We start from the raw sequence: 15,214 nt of genomic DNA on the forward strand, positions 1-15,214 counted from the left end.
CGTCATCAGGCTGCGCCGTCCGGCGGAAGTGGCGCAATCGTCCCGCGCTGCTCGTCCCAGGCTCCGGTAGCGGCGGCGGTGAGTGGGCCCCGCTCCCGCGGGGGCGCAGGGGCGGCTCGCCCGGGCCGGCAGGCGCTGCGGGGCTATTCTGGCTGTGGCGCGGGACCGAACAGGACAGGGGCCGGGCGGAGATGGGGACCTTTGGTGAAACGGCTCCCTGAGGCGAAAACGGGCGCTGGGGCCGGGCCGGGTGTGGGCCGCAAGGCTGGCGGATCCCCCCCGCGCCCCCGCGGGCGCTGGCCCCGGGCAGCCTCCCGACCGCCAGAGCGTTTGCGGGCGAGGCTGGGTTGCATCCCGGTAGCAACGAGAGGCGGCGGGTTAGAGAGCGGGGCTGGTGCCTTCCTGAGAGGGGCGGTTCTCGGCAGCGGGGCTGTGCGTAACGGGTTGGGCTGTGCACTGCCTCTGCCTCTTCCGCAGCTCTCGCTCACAGGCGTTGCGCTCCATCCGATCCCTAAGCTCGTAGCAAAGACTTTGTGTGCGTCTCGTTTTCACTCGAGCTTTCCTAGTCTAGTGTTAAGTCAGGGCTCACTTGACTTTCCCCCCGGGCGGTCCGCTGAGTGCTGGCATGTGAAAAGCCAGTGCGGAGCGGACAGAGCGGTGCTGAGCTGTCTGACGTGTGTAGGTTTCCTGGTTTCATGAATGTTGTCTTCTTTTTCAGACCTTTTTTTTTTTTTTAAACTCAAATGGGTGATGAAAAGGATTCTTGGAAAGTGAAAACTTTAGATGAAATTCTTCAGGAAAAAAAACGAAGGAAGGAGCAAGAGGAGAAGGCAGAGATAAAGCGTATGAAAAATGTAAGCTACTCTTTGGTACATAAACGGCTCTGATGAAACCTGAGCAGCTCCAGGGCCTCATCCTCATTTCCTGATGAGAACAAGGCTTCTTGCCCTGTTTCTGCACCTCCTCTGTGCTCTTAGGCACGTTTTGTGTGCTCTCTCTCTCATTCTAGAGATGCTTTGCTAAGATCCCAATGGCCTCACCTCATATGCTGTGCTTTCATTCCTGGTTATTGGTTAGACAAGGTAGAGAAAGGGACATTGTAGCCAGGTGGGGTTGGGCTCTTCTCCCAGGCAACCAGCAACAGAACAAGGGGACACAGTCTCAAGCTTTGCTGGGGGAGGTCTAGGCTGGATGTTGTTAGGAAGTTGTTGTCAGAGAGAGTGATTGGCATTGGAATGGGCTGCCCAGGGAGGTGGTGAAGTCACCATCCCTGGAGGTGTTCAAGAGAAGCCTGGATGAGGCACTCAATGCCATGGTCTGGTTGACTGGATAGGGCTGGGGGATAGGTTGGACTGGATGATCTTGGAGGTCTCTTCCAACCTGGTTGATTCTATGAACTGAAAGTTGCAGTTCCAGTAACAAGCTTTGAAAGATTTTACAGAAAAAGAGGGTTAAATAATTGCTCTGGAATAATTTTTATATACAGTTGTGTACAAAATAAGACTCTTTTGGAACAAAAATCACAAGAGGTAATCCTTAATCACTGGTTAGTTTTAGCTAGTTATACTGACTGTACAGCTCAGCTGTCATTGCACCTAAACTCCATTGGGTTGCCTACAACTATGTAATGTCTGCTTTATGAGTTAGTCTGGTTTATTAGTGTGACCAGCTGAGGATGGCTTTTAAGCCAGCAGTGGAAAAAATGATAATTATTCATTGTTTTCCCCCATTTTGTGGCCTAACATTCAGTTGCATTTCAGCTTTGCTCTTCCTTGTGTTTCTGTCACAGTCAGATGATAGGGATTCAAAGCGGGATTCTCTTGAAGAGGGGGAGTTGAGAGATCATCGCATGGAAATAACCATCAGAAATTCACCTTACAGGAGGGAAGATTCTATGGAAGACAGGTAAGGATAAGAGAAAAAGCTTAAGAAGAAATTAACTTTTAGAAGTACTGAGGAAAAGCTTTAAGAATACCTGAAGGGGAGAAATTTAACTTCAAAATGGAGAAAAGAGGAACTAACTCACAGTCTGTTGTGACGCTACTTGTAACCTCCTGGAGCTTATTAGTTTGTCTTGTGTTTTAGAGGAGAAGAAGATGATTCCTTGGCTATAAAACCACCACAGCAAATGTCACGGAAGGAAAAAACTCATCATAGAAAAGATGAGAAGAGGAAAGAGAAACGCAGACACCGTAGTCATTCAGCAGAAGGTTGTTACTGCTGCACTTGCGTAACGTTTCTGGTAGCTTCCCAAAGTGAAGCCAAACAGGCACTAGGTATAAAGTAGATAATGAAGAAAAGACATCAGGTGGCTAAGACAAAGGAATTTAAATGTGTGGTATGTCTTGGTTGTGTTTAATGCCCTAGTGGGTGTAGATGTGTTGAGAGATCACTGACTGCCTTGGGACAGGGACATGGAGTCTGCTGTGTGAGAGTAGTGGTTTGAGCTGTGATCTTTGTACCTGACTGTAAAGCAAACCTCACCCCTTCTGAAAGTGTTCATGTTGTGTCCTGTTGCTAACAGCCTGTTTCTGATTTTAGTGCAACTATTTGTGCAGGATCCTATCATCTTTTAGCTTTCCAACACCCTTTCAGAGCAGGCTTTTTCCATTAAGACAATAACAGAGAAGACAAAAATAGGTTATCATGAGTTTCATCCTTTCTAATTTTGCTTCTTTGAAATAGGAGCTCTAAATATTTTGACCAGTAACACTCCAAAATGAATTTCTGTTTGTTTAGGGAAACATGCCAGAGTGAAAGAGAAAGAACGGGAGCATGAGCGTAGGAAGAGACATAGAGAAGAGCAGGATAAAGCCCGTCGTGAATGGGAAAGACAGAAACGGAGAGAGATGGCAAGGGAGCATTCCAGGAGGGAGAGGTACATCTATCCCTCCCTCCCTCCCCTGTGGCAAGCCAGCAGAGATGAACAGCTTCCTCCTCCAAAGCTATCTCTAACCTTTCACTCTTCTTGAAATCACAAATAATTCAGAGTAAAAACCTTGTGAGGTCTGCTGGCAGTGCTGCCTTCCCGTGAGTGTGTTGTGCGATGCAGATGTGCTCTTGCCTTTCATTATCTAAGTGCCTTCATCACAACAGCTGTTTCTAGGTGAATTCATTGCCAGTTTTTTACTATTAAAAAAATAATCATTTTTACACTTATATAAAAAAAAAAACAAAGGCATGAACTAGATTTTTCATAGTACCAGAGCATTTATTAACTGAACTTGCTGAAATCCTGGTGGAAGTACAGAAGCTGGGGTGGTTTGGAGCTGCTGAGCTTTCTCTTTGAAGAGCTGCATCTGCTCTTGGCTGGTGTGCAGCCAGTGGTGCTGCTAACAAGATCAAATGGCCCTGCCAGTTGTTTTCCTCTTGCTTCATCAACTGAATTTGCAGTGAGCTACCAGATAACCAAAAGATGATTCTTTCCTAGAGACCGCCTGGAGCAGCTGGAGCGAGAACGGGAGAGGAAGATCCGAGAGCAGCAAAAAGAGCAAAGGGAGCAGAAAGAACGAGAGAGGAGAGCTGAGGAGAGGCGTAAGGAACGGGAAGCCAGGAGAGAAGGTAACTGTCTGCAGGAGCCTTGGTTGGGTTCACTGCCTGCTGGCACAGTGAAGGTGGAGAAAGCATTTGTTGCTTAGGTCAGTGCCAGAATTTACACAGCTGAAACTAGGGAGGGCTTCTTCATGGGAGGGGAAAGATTCCATTAAGTTCTACACAGGGAAGTCAATCAATGCCATGTGCCTGTTGAGTAGTCACTAAGTCTTGCTTTGCCTCTCTCTGTTTCCATCTGGTTTCCTGAAGAAACAAGATTTATGTAATTGATATTATCTGTGCCTGTGTATCTCTCATGATGCTAGTTGCTTCTGAAACTGCTTAAGTCAAATTCAATAGAAGTGGAAGTCTGAAGTGTTTCAAGGGTTTGGGGAAATAACTTGCAAGGGGAGGGATACAGACTGTGTAAGCTCCAACCATGAGAAAGGCTCTGGTGGGAGTCAAGTGGGGAAGATCTGATAACTGAGCAATTTCAGTTAACATCTACACATGAACCTCACTTTTATGGCGTATCAGGTACCTGCAGGCTAAGTTCAGATCATTTTGGGTGAAAGGATCTCTGTCCCAGCTTTCAGAGGTGAAACTCAGAGCCTGTTCCTGTGCTCAAGTGACAAAGATGTTCCAGAGCAGCAGAAGCCATATTTACTGCTCTAGTTCGGCTCACACCAAACAGCTTGGGATTTACACTGATTCTGCTCAGTCGCTCCAGCTTTTCATTTTAGTTATTCCTCTAACTGCTCTGTCAGCTCCTTCTAAACCTTAGCTGGTTTTATTCTTTTACGTATCTTCCTGATCTGTCCACTTCTCTCTGTGGCATGAACTGCCTCAGCTTCAGAGTGCTTACTGCGCAGTGGGTAGGGCATCTTGCTTCTCTTTCCGAGTCTGGCGGCACCTTGCTCGAAGTGCTACAACCCCCTTTTTTTATTGTGCATGAGGTAAAGTCCTTTGCTCTCCTAGATACAGCCAGGTTCCACTTCTGCTCCTCCCTGTTCCCCTTGAGTTTGGAAGGGAAAATGCAGAGCAGGTGGTGGTGGCAGGCAGAAGTGCCGAGGGCAGGGAGATGTAACGATTTTTCCGGTTTTGTTTTCACTAGTTTCTGCTCACCATAGAACAGTGAGGGAAGAATATGGAGACAAAGTAAAAATGAGACCCTGGAGTCGCAGCCCATTACGACAGCAGAGAGACAAGCTTGAGCAAGCAGATAGCAGGAAACCAGGTAGCATTTGCCACTTCATCATCGTGTCTTTGGGGGCTAGGAGGAGCTCTTCTGGGGTAGTGTTTCATTATCCCTGGCACTCTGTCGAAGGTATTGTCCACTGCAGCCATGGTGGCGCACCTGGATTGTCCATGGCTGTGCACATGTGGTGCTCCTGCTCACTGCAAGGGGCTTGGGTGAGGTGACCTCTGAGGCTCCCTTCCAACCTGATGCAGTCTGGGAATCTGTGCACTGTTCTGCCAAGCAGTGCTGGGTTTGCAGGTGACTGTGCAAGTGAAAAACTGAACCTTTCCTTTCTGTAGTTGGAGTAGCAATTTAAAAAGTTTCAAAGTGAGCCACTTCAGTCAGTGATAAAAGCAGCAGCTGACTGAATTTGTAACATTTTGTAGTTTAAATCCTTTGCAGGTTAAAAGAGGGATTGTTCACACTAGCTCCAGTTGTTGGTAGGAACTAAAGTACCTTAAAAAGTTACCTTACAGGGATCAGTATAGTTTAAGCACCACTAACAATGTCATCTTGGAGAAGAAAATACATCTTGAAGGCAGTATTCTGGTTAGATGGTTGAATTCTGTTTTCTAAGCCCTTCCCGTGCCTAGAAGGTCCTGACTGTGAGTAGAGGACTTGCACAACTGACATAAAAGTCTCTTTGGTTAAAGAAGAGGAGCTGTGTGTCTGCCTTGTTAAGGTTGTGTGGCTGTCAAAATGAGTGTAACTGTTTCAAGTGAGCTGATTGCAGAGTCTGACCAGCTGAAAGCCCAGGTGGAGGCAGGCAGTAAGTCCTTGGAAGCTGTGGTCTGATCCATCAACACTTACTCCCCCCTGCTGTTTCCTGGTGGTTCAGAGTGGCTGCATTAGAGTAGTAAGTTCTGTGTGCACACACACTGGTGAAGCTGCGTTGTGGTGGTACTTGGTACCATGTCACTTACCTTCTTTTTTCCCTTTGGTTGTTGGAGAAGCTTAGGCATAGATCATCTTTGAAAATCAAAAGGTCAATCCTCCACATTTTTTGGCTGTTGACCCTGCACCACTCCAGTCCAGACAAGCTGTTGTGTCTTTTGAGCAGAGGATGAATTACTTTATTTTTCTTTAGTGCTCTGAATTTCCTCTGCAAGAATGCTCAGCACCAATTTAAGGGCCAGAGAAAGTACAGCAGTTGTCTGGGTGTTCAGAGTGGCCTGTAACTAGAAGTGGTATGCAGTCAGCACCCTGTTCTTAATCTTTGTGGTCTCCACAGTAAAAGAAGAGAAACCAGAAGAGAGAGATCCTCTTTCAGACTTGCAAGACATCAGTGACAGCGAGAGAAAAACCAGCTCAGCAGAGTCCTCATCAGGTGATTAAACACAGCTGTGTAGGTGTCCTTGCCTGTGCAGCTGTCTGCCGAGGAAACACTGCTCTGAGAACCTGCACCTACTTGGTTATATCTTTGATTCTTCCTGAGCAGAATCTGGATCAGGCTCAGAAGAAGAAGAGGAAGAGTCCAGCAGCGAAGGTTCTGAGGAAGAAGGAGAGGAAGAGGAGGAGGAGGAGGAGGAGACAGGAAGCAATTCTGAGGAGGTGTCTGAGCAGTCAGCTGGTGAGTGACAGGGAGCAAGGCTGATGATGGTGTGTTGGGATTCTTTGTTCCTCTTTCTGTGTTTTATTTGAATGTTTACCTTTTCTCTTAGGGTAGGGTAGGCTGAGACCTCACAGGGCAAGGTAACTAAAGAGAAAAACCAAGTCCTGTTTTATCCTTGTATGTAGAGGTAACAGCAGCCTGACTGGAACACTGAAAGCCATCTTGGACTTCCTCAGTGGTGTAAGCTGTGGTGTAAGGCTGACACAGTTTGATTTTATCACCCAACAATTCTGCACTCACTGGGGGAGTGGTGAAATACAAATGCCTGGCAGTTTAAATTCCTTTCATTTGCAAATTTCAGGTACTGTTGGGGTTTATACCAGTACAAGCAGATGAAGATAATAAAGGAAGGTTTAGTAAAGCCTTTTACCAACACCTAGTGATTAAAAAAAGTCTTACTTGTTAACTAGCAAAGAAAAGGCACAAAAGCATGCTCTGATGGCTGGGTATCCTTTAAAATCAATCATGTAAGAAAATACTAATTAATAAGTTTTGTGACTTAATTTACTCACCTGCCCCCTCCCCAAATTCCCAGATGATTGTGTTCCTTGTTAGCAGAACTGCATCTTTGTAGCTTCCGAGTTAGGGGAAGCCTTTGCTTTCTAAGTGAAACACAAGTGTGAGGTCACTAACTTGATGGTGGAGAAGGCCTAGAGAGTTAGCAAAGCATTCGAGCAGTGATCTTGCCTTGCAGGGAGCTGCAGCAGTGCTGAGGTTACTCACTTGAACTTGATTCTGTTTTGCAGAAGAAGTGAGTGAAGAAGAAATGAGCGAAGAGGAGGAACGGGAGAATGGAAACCACATCCCAGTTGGTACAATGCAAATAGTGAATATTTAAAGAACACTGGCTGAGGTTTTGCTGCCCAATCCAGCTGTTTCTGCAGATACAATCTATTTCTTGTTGTAGTTTTGCCTTTGTTCTAAAGCATCACATGTTTGTCACTGTGGGGCTTTTCTCATCTCAGAAAGAGAACTCCCTTGAGATCTCTTCCACGGTCCATGCTTAGAGGAAATCAGATCCAAGCCTACTGAGCTTTCCTCCTTCTTCATTTTTGAGTCTCTTGTCATGTCCTCACCAAAAAAGCTTTGCCATCAGAACTAGTTGCCTGGGGTCAGTTTTCTCTTTCATTCTTTTTGTGTAGAGATGTCTTTTGTTGCCATGCTGGAAATTTTATGTCCAGGCTGTAAACAAGTTCTGGAAATCATCATCTCTGCAAAGAGAAATTTGACTTCCCATTGATCTTTGTTGTTACATTAACAGAAGTTGCACTCCTAGGGCAGTGAAACATGGATGTAGCTTGTCTAAATCTGAACTTAACTGCTCCAGTTGGCTCCCTCTTTCCAGCACTGATTCTGACTTTTAAAGTTACAGAGTCGAGGTTTGACCGAGATTCGGCAGGAAGCGAAGTGGAAGAGGAGGAGGCAGGGGAGGGTACCCCTCACTCCAATGCCATGACAGAAGGAGACTATATCCCTGATTCACCAGCTTCCTCCCCCATTGAGCTGAAACAGGAGCTTCCCAAGTATCTCCCTGCACTTCAGGTAGGGCTTCCCTTAAAGGATTCTTGGGGACATCAGAGGCAGATGGATTTCCCTAGCTGTGCATTTTGCAGGAGATAGTTCCCCTTGCTGACTCAGCATCACCAAATAGTCTGTGGGAAATCCTCCTGGGGTTTTTTTTGACAAGGTGAAAATGTGCATGGAGCAAAACTCCCTCTCTCTCTTTTAGCTAGAGATAAGAATGTAATGATACATTTGGTACTCTGGTTATCTTGGTATTGCTGTCTGAAAATAGATACTGGGGAGAGATCTGCTCATCTGCAGTGAAACTGTGATGGGATATTTATTCTTTTTGTAGCCATCAGCAGAGTGCAGAGCCATGAAGATAAAGGATATTTTTGTTAACTGAACTGTCAGGAAGGTTTCAGTCCAAAGTGCTGAGTTGCCACCTTTGCCATTTGGGTTTGTCCTATGGAACAAGCGAGTGAAGACTTAATGAAATCATTTAGTTATGTTTACTAAACCACAGACTCTGCTCAGGATTCCTGTAGAGATCCAAGTGCAGATAACCCCCCCAGACACCATTCTCCTCTGCTCTAGCCATATTGTTGAATTCTCCTGGGAAATGGTCACAGTTCCTGAGATTTTGGAGCTTTAAAAGCCCTAACCAAGGCCTCCCCCAGATGCTGGAGGGGTAAAGGTTGCTTTTGTGTCTGCTTTTTCAGGGCTGTCGCAGTGTGGAGGAGTTTCAGTGCTTGAACAGGATTGAAGAAGGAACATATGGTGTAGTGTACAGGGCAAAGGACAAGAAGACAGGTCAGTTCAAATGGTCTCCAGCTGCTGCTTTCATTTCATTTAAGGCTGCAGTTGTGTGCCGATGACAGTTCTGCATTCTCCCTTGGTGAACAACACGTATCTCAGTTTATGCAGAAGGATCTCTACTGTTTAATAAGATGTGGACTTTGGCATAAGGGCTTCACTTTTAGCTCTTTGGAGTTCAGAAATCATCTCTCCTGGCCATGATGATGTAGAACAGTTAATACAGTTTCAGTTTCTAGCTCAAAAAGCAGATGTTCCTGGATTGAGATCTGCTGTAGGTAGTTGCCAGGGCTGAAGCTTTCAGAATCTGATGCACCTGGTGAGTGAATCCATAAAAGCAGGGTCTGGCCTGCAGGGGTTGTGTGCTGCAGTGTTTTAAGGTAGAAAGAAATATCACTCTTTGGTTTTTATGTCTTCCTCTCTACATCCACTTCTGCTGTGTACAAGTGGATTTCTATTTTTAAAACTCAGTCTCTTTGCTTATCTCTCTACAACTCCCTAAAAGGAAGTTGGAGCAAGGTGGGAGTTGGTCTCTTCTCCCACCTAACCAGACAGAATGAGAGGAAACAGCCTCAAGTTGTGCCAGGGGAGGTTTAAATTGCATATTAGGAACAATTTCTTTGCTGAAGGAGTGGTTAAGCCCTGGAACAGGCTACCCAGGGAAGTGCTGGAATCACCATCCCTGAAGTGTGCAAAAATGTGCAGATGTGGTGCTGAGGGACATGGTTTAGTGGTGACTTGGGTTAGGATTTGGACTCAGTGATGATGGAAATCTGTTCCAACCTTCATGACTCTAGTGGCAAATGACTGGAAGAAATGATTGCCCTTCCTATGAATGGTGCAAGACCACCAAGCCATTGATGTGTTCCTCTTCCAGGGACAGAACACTGGGGGGGACCTCTTAACGTGCATTTTCTCAGCTGCATGGTGGGAAATCTGCAGCTAATTCTGTTTCCTTTGCAGATGAAATTGTGGCCCTGAAGAGGCTGAAAATGGAAAAGGAGAAGGAAGGGTTCCCCATTACGTCTCTGAGAGAAATAAATACAATTCTGAAAGCACAGCATCTAAATATTGTCACTGTCAGAGTAAGGTCACAATCCTCTTGTTTTAAAAGTGCTTTTGTCCTTGAAATACTGCCTCTAGGTGGTTAAAATGCCTTGTAACAGAGTCAGCACAGAGAGCAGAGCTTGTTTCTGTGAACAGCTGTGTGCTGCTTGTGAGCTACACACACTTGTCTCTACCTAATGTGAGGTGAGAGGCCTGGAGCCACAGCCCTGTGAGGAGAGGCTGAGGGAGCTGGGGTTGTTTAGCCTGGAGAAGAGGAGGCTCAGGGTAGACCTCATTGCTCTCTACAGCTACCTGAAGGGAGGCTGTAGCCAGGTGGGGTTGGGCTCTGCTGCCAGGCAGCCAGGGACAGAAGAAGGGGACACAGCCTCAAGCTGTGCCAGGGGAGGTTCAGGCTGGATGTTAGGAGGAAGCTGTTGTCAGAGAGAGTGAATGGCATTGGAATGGGTTGCCCAGGGAGGTGGTGGAGTCTTTGTGCTTGGACGTGTTGAAGCAAAGCCTGGCTGAAGCATTTAGTGCCATGGTCTGGTTGCTTGGCCAGGGCTGGGTGCTAGGTGATAGGTTGGACTGGATGATGTTGGAGGTCTCTTCCAACCTGGTTGATTCTATGGTTCTGTGATTCTATGTTTTGAGTGTTTTTCTGACAGAAAAATGCATTTTGTGTGGATTTTGTCCATTTCTCCCCTTGCCAGTGAATGTGCAGAATTCACTTCTGCATGCTCTTTGAATACAAGGTGCTCATTTTGCTGTGTTTGCTTCTGTCTGTCAGGAAATTGTGGTAGGCAGCAATATGGACAAGATCTATATTGTCATGAACTACGTGGAACACGATCTCAAGAGCCTGATGGAAACAATGAAGCAACCATTCCTGCCAGGTACTGATGGCTGCACTTGCACTCTGCTGGCATTCAGAAACCAGCAAAAGTGCACAACGCAACCCTTAGTGTCTTTGGGCTGCACTGACATCAGAGAAGTGGCCCTGTACAGTCATGTGTGCTGCCTTGGAGTGTCCCAAGAGTGTTCCTTGGAAGAGGGACTTTCCACTTTTCTCTGTTCAGGTGGATGTTACTGATCAGGTTAAGAGAGGACTGCAGGCTGGGAGTGCTGAACTCTGGTGATCACAGGCTCACAGGATATTAGCAGTTGGAAGGGACCCAAGGAGATCATCCAGGCCAGCCCCCCTGTCAGAGCAGGACCACACAATCTAGCACACATCACAAAGGAGCACATCCAGACAGGCCTTGAAAGTCTTCAGAGAAGGAGACTCCACAACCTCTCTGGGGAGCCTGTGTCAGGGCTCTGGGACTCCTACAGTCGAGAAGTTCCCCCTTGTGTTGAGCTGGAAGCTTCTGTGCTGCAAATTACACCTGTAATGCTTGGGTGATACTTGCCTGGTGAATCCAGTTTGCAGACTCAGGGTGAAGTGGAGGTTCAGATGTGAAACTGGGAGAGTTTCCCCAACTGGCTTTTATTTCTGAGCATTATTTGGATACATTGCAGCTATCCAAATGAATTTTTGCTCTACTGGCAGCTCTCTGCATTTAACTCTTGTCCCATGATAGATTTTTATGGCACAGTCTGTAATGTGCTTTTGCTTTGACATCCCTTCCTTTCCCCTTGTCCCTTTTCCTGTTCTCCAAAGAACCCCAACCATTTACTCTCTGGATTTCATTGTTTTCAGTGCCTTTGGCTACATTTTTGCTCATTTCAGGTGAGGTGAAAACTTTGATGATCCAGTTACTGCGAGGAGTCAAACACCTGCACGACAACTGGATCCTGCACCGGGACTTGAAGACTTCCAACCTGCTGCTCAGTCACTCGGGCATTTTAAAAGTAAGGCTTACAGCAGAGTTTCCACACTTAAGGAAAAGCTTGTCCTGCAGAATGACACTGTGCCAGGAGCTGGATAGGCTGGGTTTGCATTCCTCACACCAGGAGATGTGCCTTGTGAAATGTACAGGTGTGAAGCAGTAAACTTGGCCAGTACAGAGAAAGCCTTGCCGCAGCTGTAACATCCAAGTGAGGATGTGACAGATAAACGTGGTGTGGTGTGCAGGGTGGGTTGAGAGTAGCTGTGAAGAAAGAGGCTTGGGTGTATTGATTGATGAGCTCACCATGGGCAGGCAGTGCCCTCATGCAGCCAAATTGTCACAAAGACAAACTGTGTGCTGGGCTGTGCCAAGGAGTGAAGCCGGCAGGCTGAGAGCGCATTCTGCCTCTTGACTCTGCTCTGCTGAGGCCCCACCTTGAATACTGCATCCAGTTCTGGTGTCCCCAGCATAAGAAGCACACAGAGCTGTTGTGAGTCCAGAAGAGAGCCATGCAGCAGCCACCATGGCCACACAGGTTGGCAGTGATAGTGACCCTATGCTCAGTGATTGAAACCTTGCTGATGCCTTTTAGGTTGGAGACTTCGGACTAGCCCGAGAATATGGCTCCCCGCTGAAGCCCTACACACCTGTGGTTGTGACACTCTGGTACAGGGCTCCAGAATTGCTGCTGGGAGCTAAGGTTTGTTCCTCCTTCTTGCTCTTTGTTTTATAATTAGTGACCAAAGCATGAGCATGCTCCATTCTTTAGGTTGCTATCTCCAGAGGTCCCTGCCAACCCCTACCATTCTGTGATTCAGAAGTGGGAATTCTTGGCACCTCAGTATTTTTCCTAGTGACACAGCTAGAATGGTTCCCTCTTCCACAGACAGAAGGTAGGGAGGTGAGACATGGGAGATTTTTCTCCTTTACTATGCTGCTGCCCTTGCCATGGATTGGTGCAAAGCATCACTGTCACCTCGTGCCTTGGGTATTGGAATCATTCTGTGTGCTCTGTTCAGAAGCCTTAAAAACACAAACCTCATACAAATCCCCAAACCAACACCACCTCCACCTCCTCAACCCACTCAGCAAAGCTGTTCCTGGCTTTTTAAGGTGTCATCTGTCTCTCTTTTCAGGAATACTCAACAGCAATAGACATGTGGTCAGTGGGGTGCATATTTGGAGAGCTGCTAACGCAGAAACCACTGTTTCCAGGCAAGTCAGAAATTGACCAGATCAACAAAGTTTTTAAGGTGAGGCTTTTAAAAACATCTCTGGATTCTAACTGGCTGGCTTTAGAGATGGGTACACTGCAGCAGTAAGAAATTACAGGTGCCTGTTGCCACTGGAGATTAAGCTCATTGCTCTGGTTCTTGTTTTGCAATTCTTATAGTAAGCTATGAGCTACAGGCTGGGGACAGAGTGGCTGAGAGCAGCCAGGCAGAGAGGGTCCTGATGATGCTGGTAGAGAGGAGCTGAAGAGGAGGCAGCAGTGTGCCCAGGTGGGCAGCAGAGCCAATGGCATCCTGGGCTGGCTCAGGAGCAGTGTGGGCAGCAGGACAAGGGAGTTTCTTCTGCCCCTGTGCTCAGCACTGCTCAGGCCACCCCTGGAGTGCTGTGTCCAGTTCGGGGCTCCTCCATTCAAGAGAGCTGTTGAGGTGCTGGAAGGTGTCTGGAGAAGGGCAGCAAGGCTGGGGAGGGGCCTGGAGCACAGCCCTGTGAGGAGAGGCTGAGGGAGCTGGGGGTGTGCAGCCTGCAGAAGGAGGCTCAGGGCAGAGCTGATTGCTGTCTGCAGCTGCCTGCAGGGAGGCTGTAGCCAGGTGGGGTTGGGCTCTGCTGCCAGGCACCCAGCAACAGAATAAGGGGACACAGCCTCAAGCTGTGCCAGGGCAGGTTCAGGCTGGATGTTGTTAGGAAGTTGTTGTCAGAGAGAGTGATTGGCATTGGAATGGGCTGCTCAGGGAGGTGGTGGAGTCTGTGTGCCTGGAGGTGTTGCAGCCAAGCCTGGCTGGGGCACTTAGTGCCATGGTCTGGTTGACTGGACAGGGCTGGGTGCTAGGTTGGGCTGGAGGAGCTTGGAGCTCTCTTCCAACCTGGCTGATTCTATAATTTGTCTGTTTGCTCTGGTGCTTGCCAACTGCTGTAGCTACATAATGAGTAAGTAGAAGGCCTGCACTCCAGAATTCAGGAGATCTTTTAATTGACAGGATTTGGGGACTCCAAGTGAAAAAATCTGGCCTGGTTACAATGAGCTGCCAGCAGTAAAGAAGATGACCTTCACAGAGTACCCCTACAATAACCTGCGCAAGAGATTTGGAGCTCTCCTCTCTGATCAGGGCTTTGATCTGATGAACAAGTAAGTGCTGCCTGCTTGGGGAAAGCTGTGCACATGCTGTGACAGGACAGTGGTGAAGAATGACTTGTGGGGAAGCTCTGCTGGTGTTTCAGCACACTTAACCTTGACAAAACACATGCTGATGCACTTGAAGTTTCTGTGACGTGCCTCACAACAGCTTTATTTAGTGTACCATGCTCTTAACACTTGCTTTTAATCCTCAATCCAAGATTGTTCTTGCACACACATCCTGGAAGGGCAGAACAATGTGTTAGTAGCAGCCTGAGCTCGCTGATGCTCTGTTTAATCAGGTGGGAAGTAGCTGTTGTGGAGTTGTGTGATGGATCTTGTTAAACCCATTAAATTACAGTCATTCAAAGGTGGGAACAAAGCAGCATCATGTTAAAAGAGCTGGGAAATGAGCAGTCTTGGGGGGTTCCCCCATCACTATCATTTATTTAACTGCTCTGGTTATGGCAGGGTTTTGACTGCATCACAGTACTGTGGCATTCCTGTGAGTCTGGGTCTTGCAGAAACACAAGTCAGTGGAACTCATATCCTATACAGCTTTTGACTGTGGCAGTGTTTGTGTGGTCAGGGCCAAACCTTGTTTGGGAGGATGAATTGTAGAGGAAAGCATCTTCCTGACTTGTGAAATCAGCCACAGGCTCTGCACTTAACTTCCACTATCTGACATTATTTCATGGTGAGTCACTATCAGCTCAGCTCTCTCCTCTAAAAAGCAAAGCAGCAATTTTAACGGACCTGGATCCCTTTTGAGCTGCATCTGACTACTCACAGGGGCTGAGGTGTGTAAGCAGAGCCCTGCAAAAGCTACTTGCCTTGATGTGTAGCTCCAGCTGCTGTTCCATTCCTGCAGGAAGCATGTTGAAGTGCACTGGCTGTGTCAGATAACTGCATGGCAGCAATTACAGCCACTAATGGAATTCTTTCTTAACCCCCACCCCATTCTTATTTGTCTTTCTGAAGGATTTATAATTGGAGGCTAAAAAAATGTTTCTTCTTTCTACTCTTCTGTCACTCCCTTACTTCCTTACATCTTCCCAGCTTTTTGACATACTACCCAGCCAGAAGGATCACTGCTGAGGATGGTCTGAAGCATGAGTACTTCCGAGAGACTCCCCTGCCCATTGACCCCTCCATGTTTCCCACCTGGCCAGCAAAGAGTGAACAGCAAAGGGTGAAGCGTGGCACCAGCCCACGGCCACCCGAGGGAGGCCTTGGATACAGCCAGCTGGTAAAGGAATGACTGAGAACTCTGGTGCTGGAAGAGCTCTTGT

General features: G+C 47.3%; 1 protein-coding gene across 4 annotated transcripts in view; it reads left to right on the forward strand.

The window, feature by feature from the left end:
- Nucleotides 1-15,214, forward strand: part of LOC135190635 (cyclin-dependent kinase 11B) — a 19,475-nt gene continuing 4,261 nt past the window's right edge. Inside the window, exons 1-19 of one of the 4 annotated variants that reach the window (XM_064172213.1) lie at nucleotides 1-78; nucleotides 719-854; nucleotides 1,790-1,905; nucleotides 2,086-2,210; nucleotides 2,740-2,878; nucleotides 3,431-3,561; nucleotides 4,646-4,768; nucleotides 6,003-6,098; nucleotides 6,210-6,341; nucleotides 7,130-7,195; nucleotides 7,750-7,925; nucleotides 8,609-8,699; nucleotides 9,666-9,787; nucleotides 10,537-10,642; nucleotides 11,479-11,600; nucleotides 12,171-12,278; nucleotides 12,715-12,831; nucleotides 13,786-13,934; nucleotides 14,982-15,171. In XM_064172213.1, the coding sequence (XP_064028283.1) occupies nucleotides 744-854; nucleotides 1,790-1,905; nucleotides 2,086-2,210; nucleotides 2,740-2,878; nucleotides 3,431-3,561; nucleotides 4,646-4,768; nucleotides 6,003-6,098; nucleotides 6,210-6,341; nucleotides 7,130-7,195; nucleotides 7,750-7,925; nucleotides 8,609-8,699; nucleotides 9,666-9,787; nucleotides 10,537-10,642; nucleotides 11,479-11,600; nucleotides 12,171-12,278; nucleotides 12,715-12,831; nucleotides 13,786-13,934; nucleotides 14,982-15,171 (2,220 nt within the window). In that variant the 5' untranslated portion in view covers nucleotides 1-78; nucleotides 719-743. The remainder of the gene's footprint in view (nucleotides 79-718; nucleotides 855-1,789; nucleotides 1,906-2,085; nucleotides 2,211-2,739; nucleotides 2,879-3,430; nucleotides 3,562-4,645; nucleotides 4,769-6,002; nucleotides 6,099-6,209; nucleotides 6,342-7,129; nucleotides 7,196-7,749; nucleotides 7,926-8,608; nucleotides 8,700-9,665; nucleotides 9,788-10,536; nucleotides 10,643-11,478; nucleotides 11,601-12,170; nucleotides 12,279-12,714; nucleotides 12,832-13,785; nucleotides 13,935-14,981; nucleotides 15,172-15,214) is intronic. The other 3 variants (XM_064172214.1, XM_064172215.1, XM_064172216.1) reach the window with 3 other exon arrangements.

Source organism: Pogoniulus pusillus, chromosome 36 (genome assembly GCF_015220805.1).
Source record: "Pogoniulus pusillus isolate bPogPus1 chromosome 36, bPogPus1.pri, whole genome shotgun sequence".
Taxonomy (NCBI): domain Eukaryota; kingdom Metazoa; phylum Chordata; class Aves; order Piciformes; family Lybiidae; genus Pogoniulus; species Pogoniulus pusillus.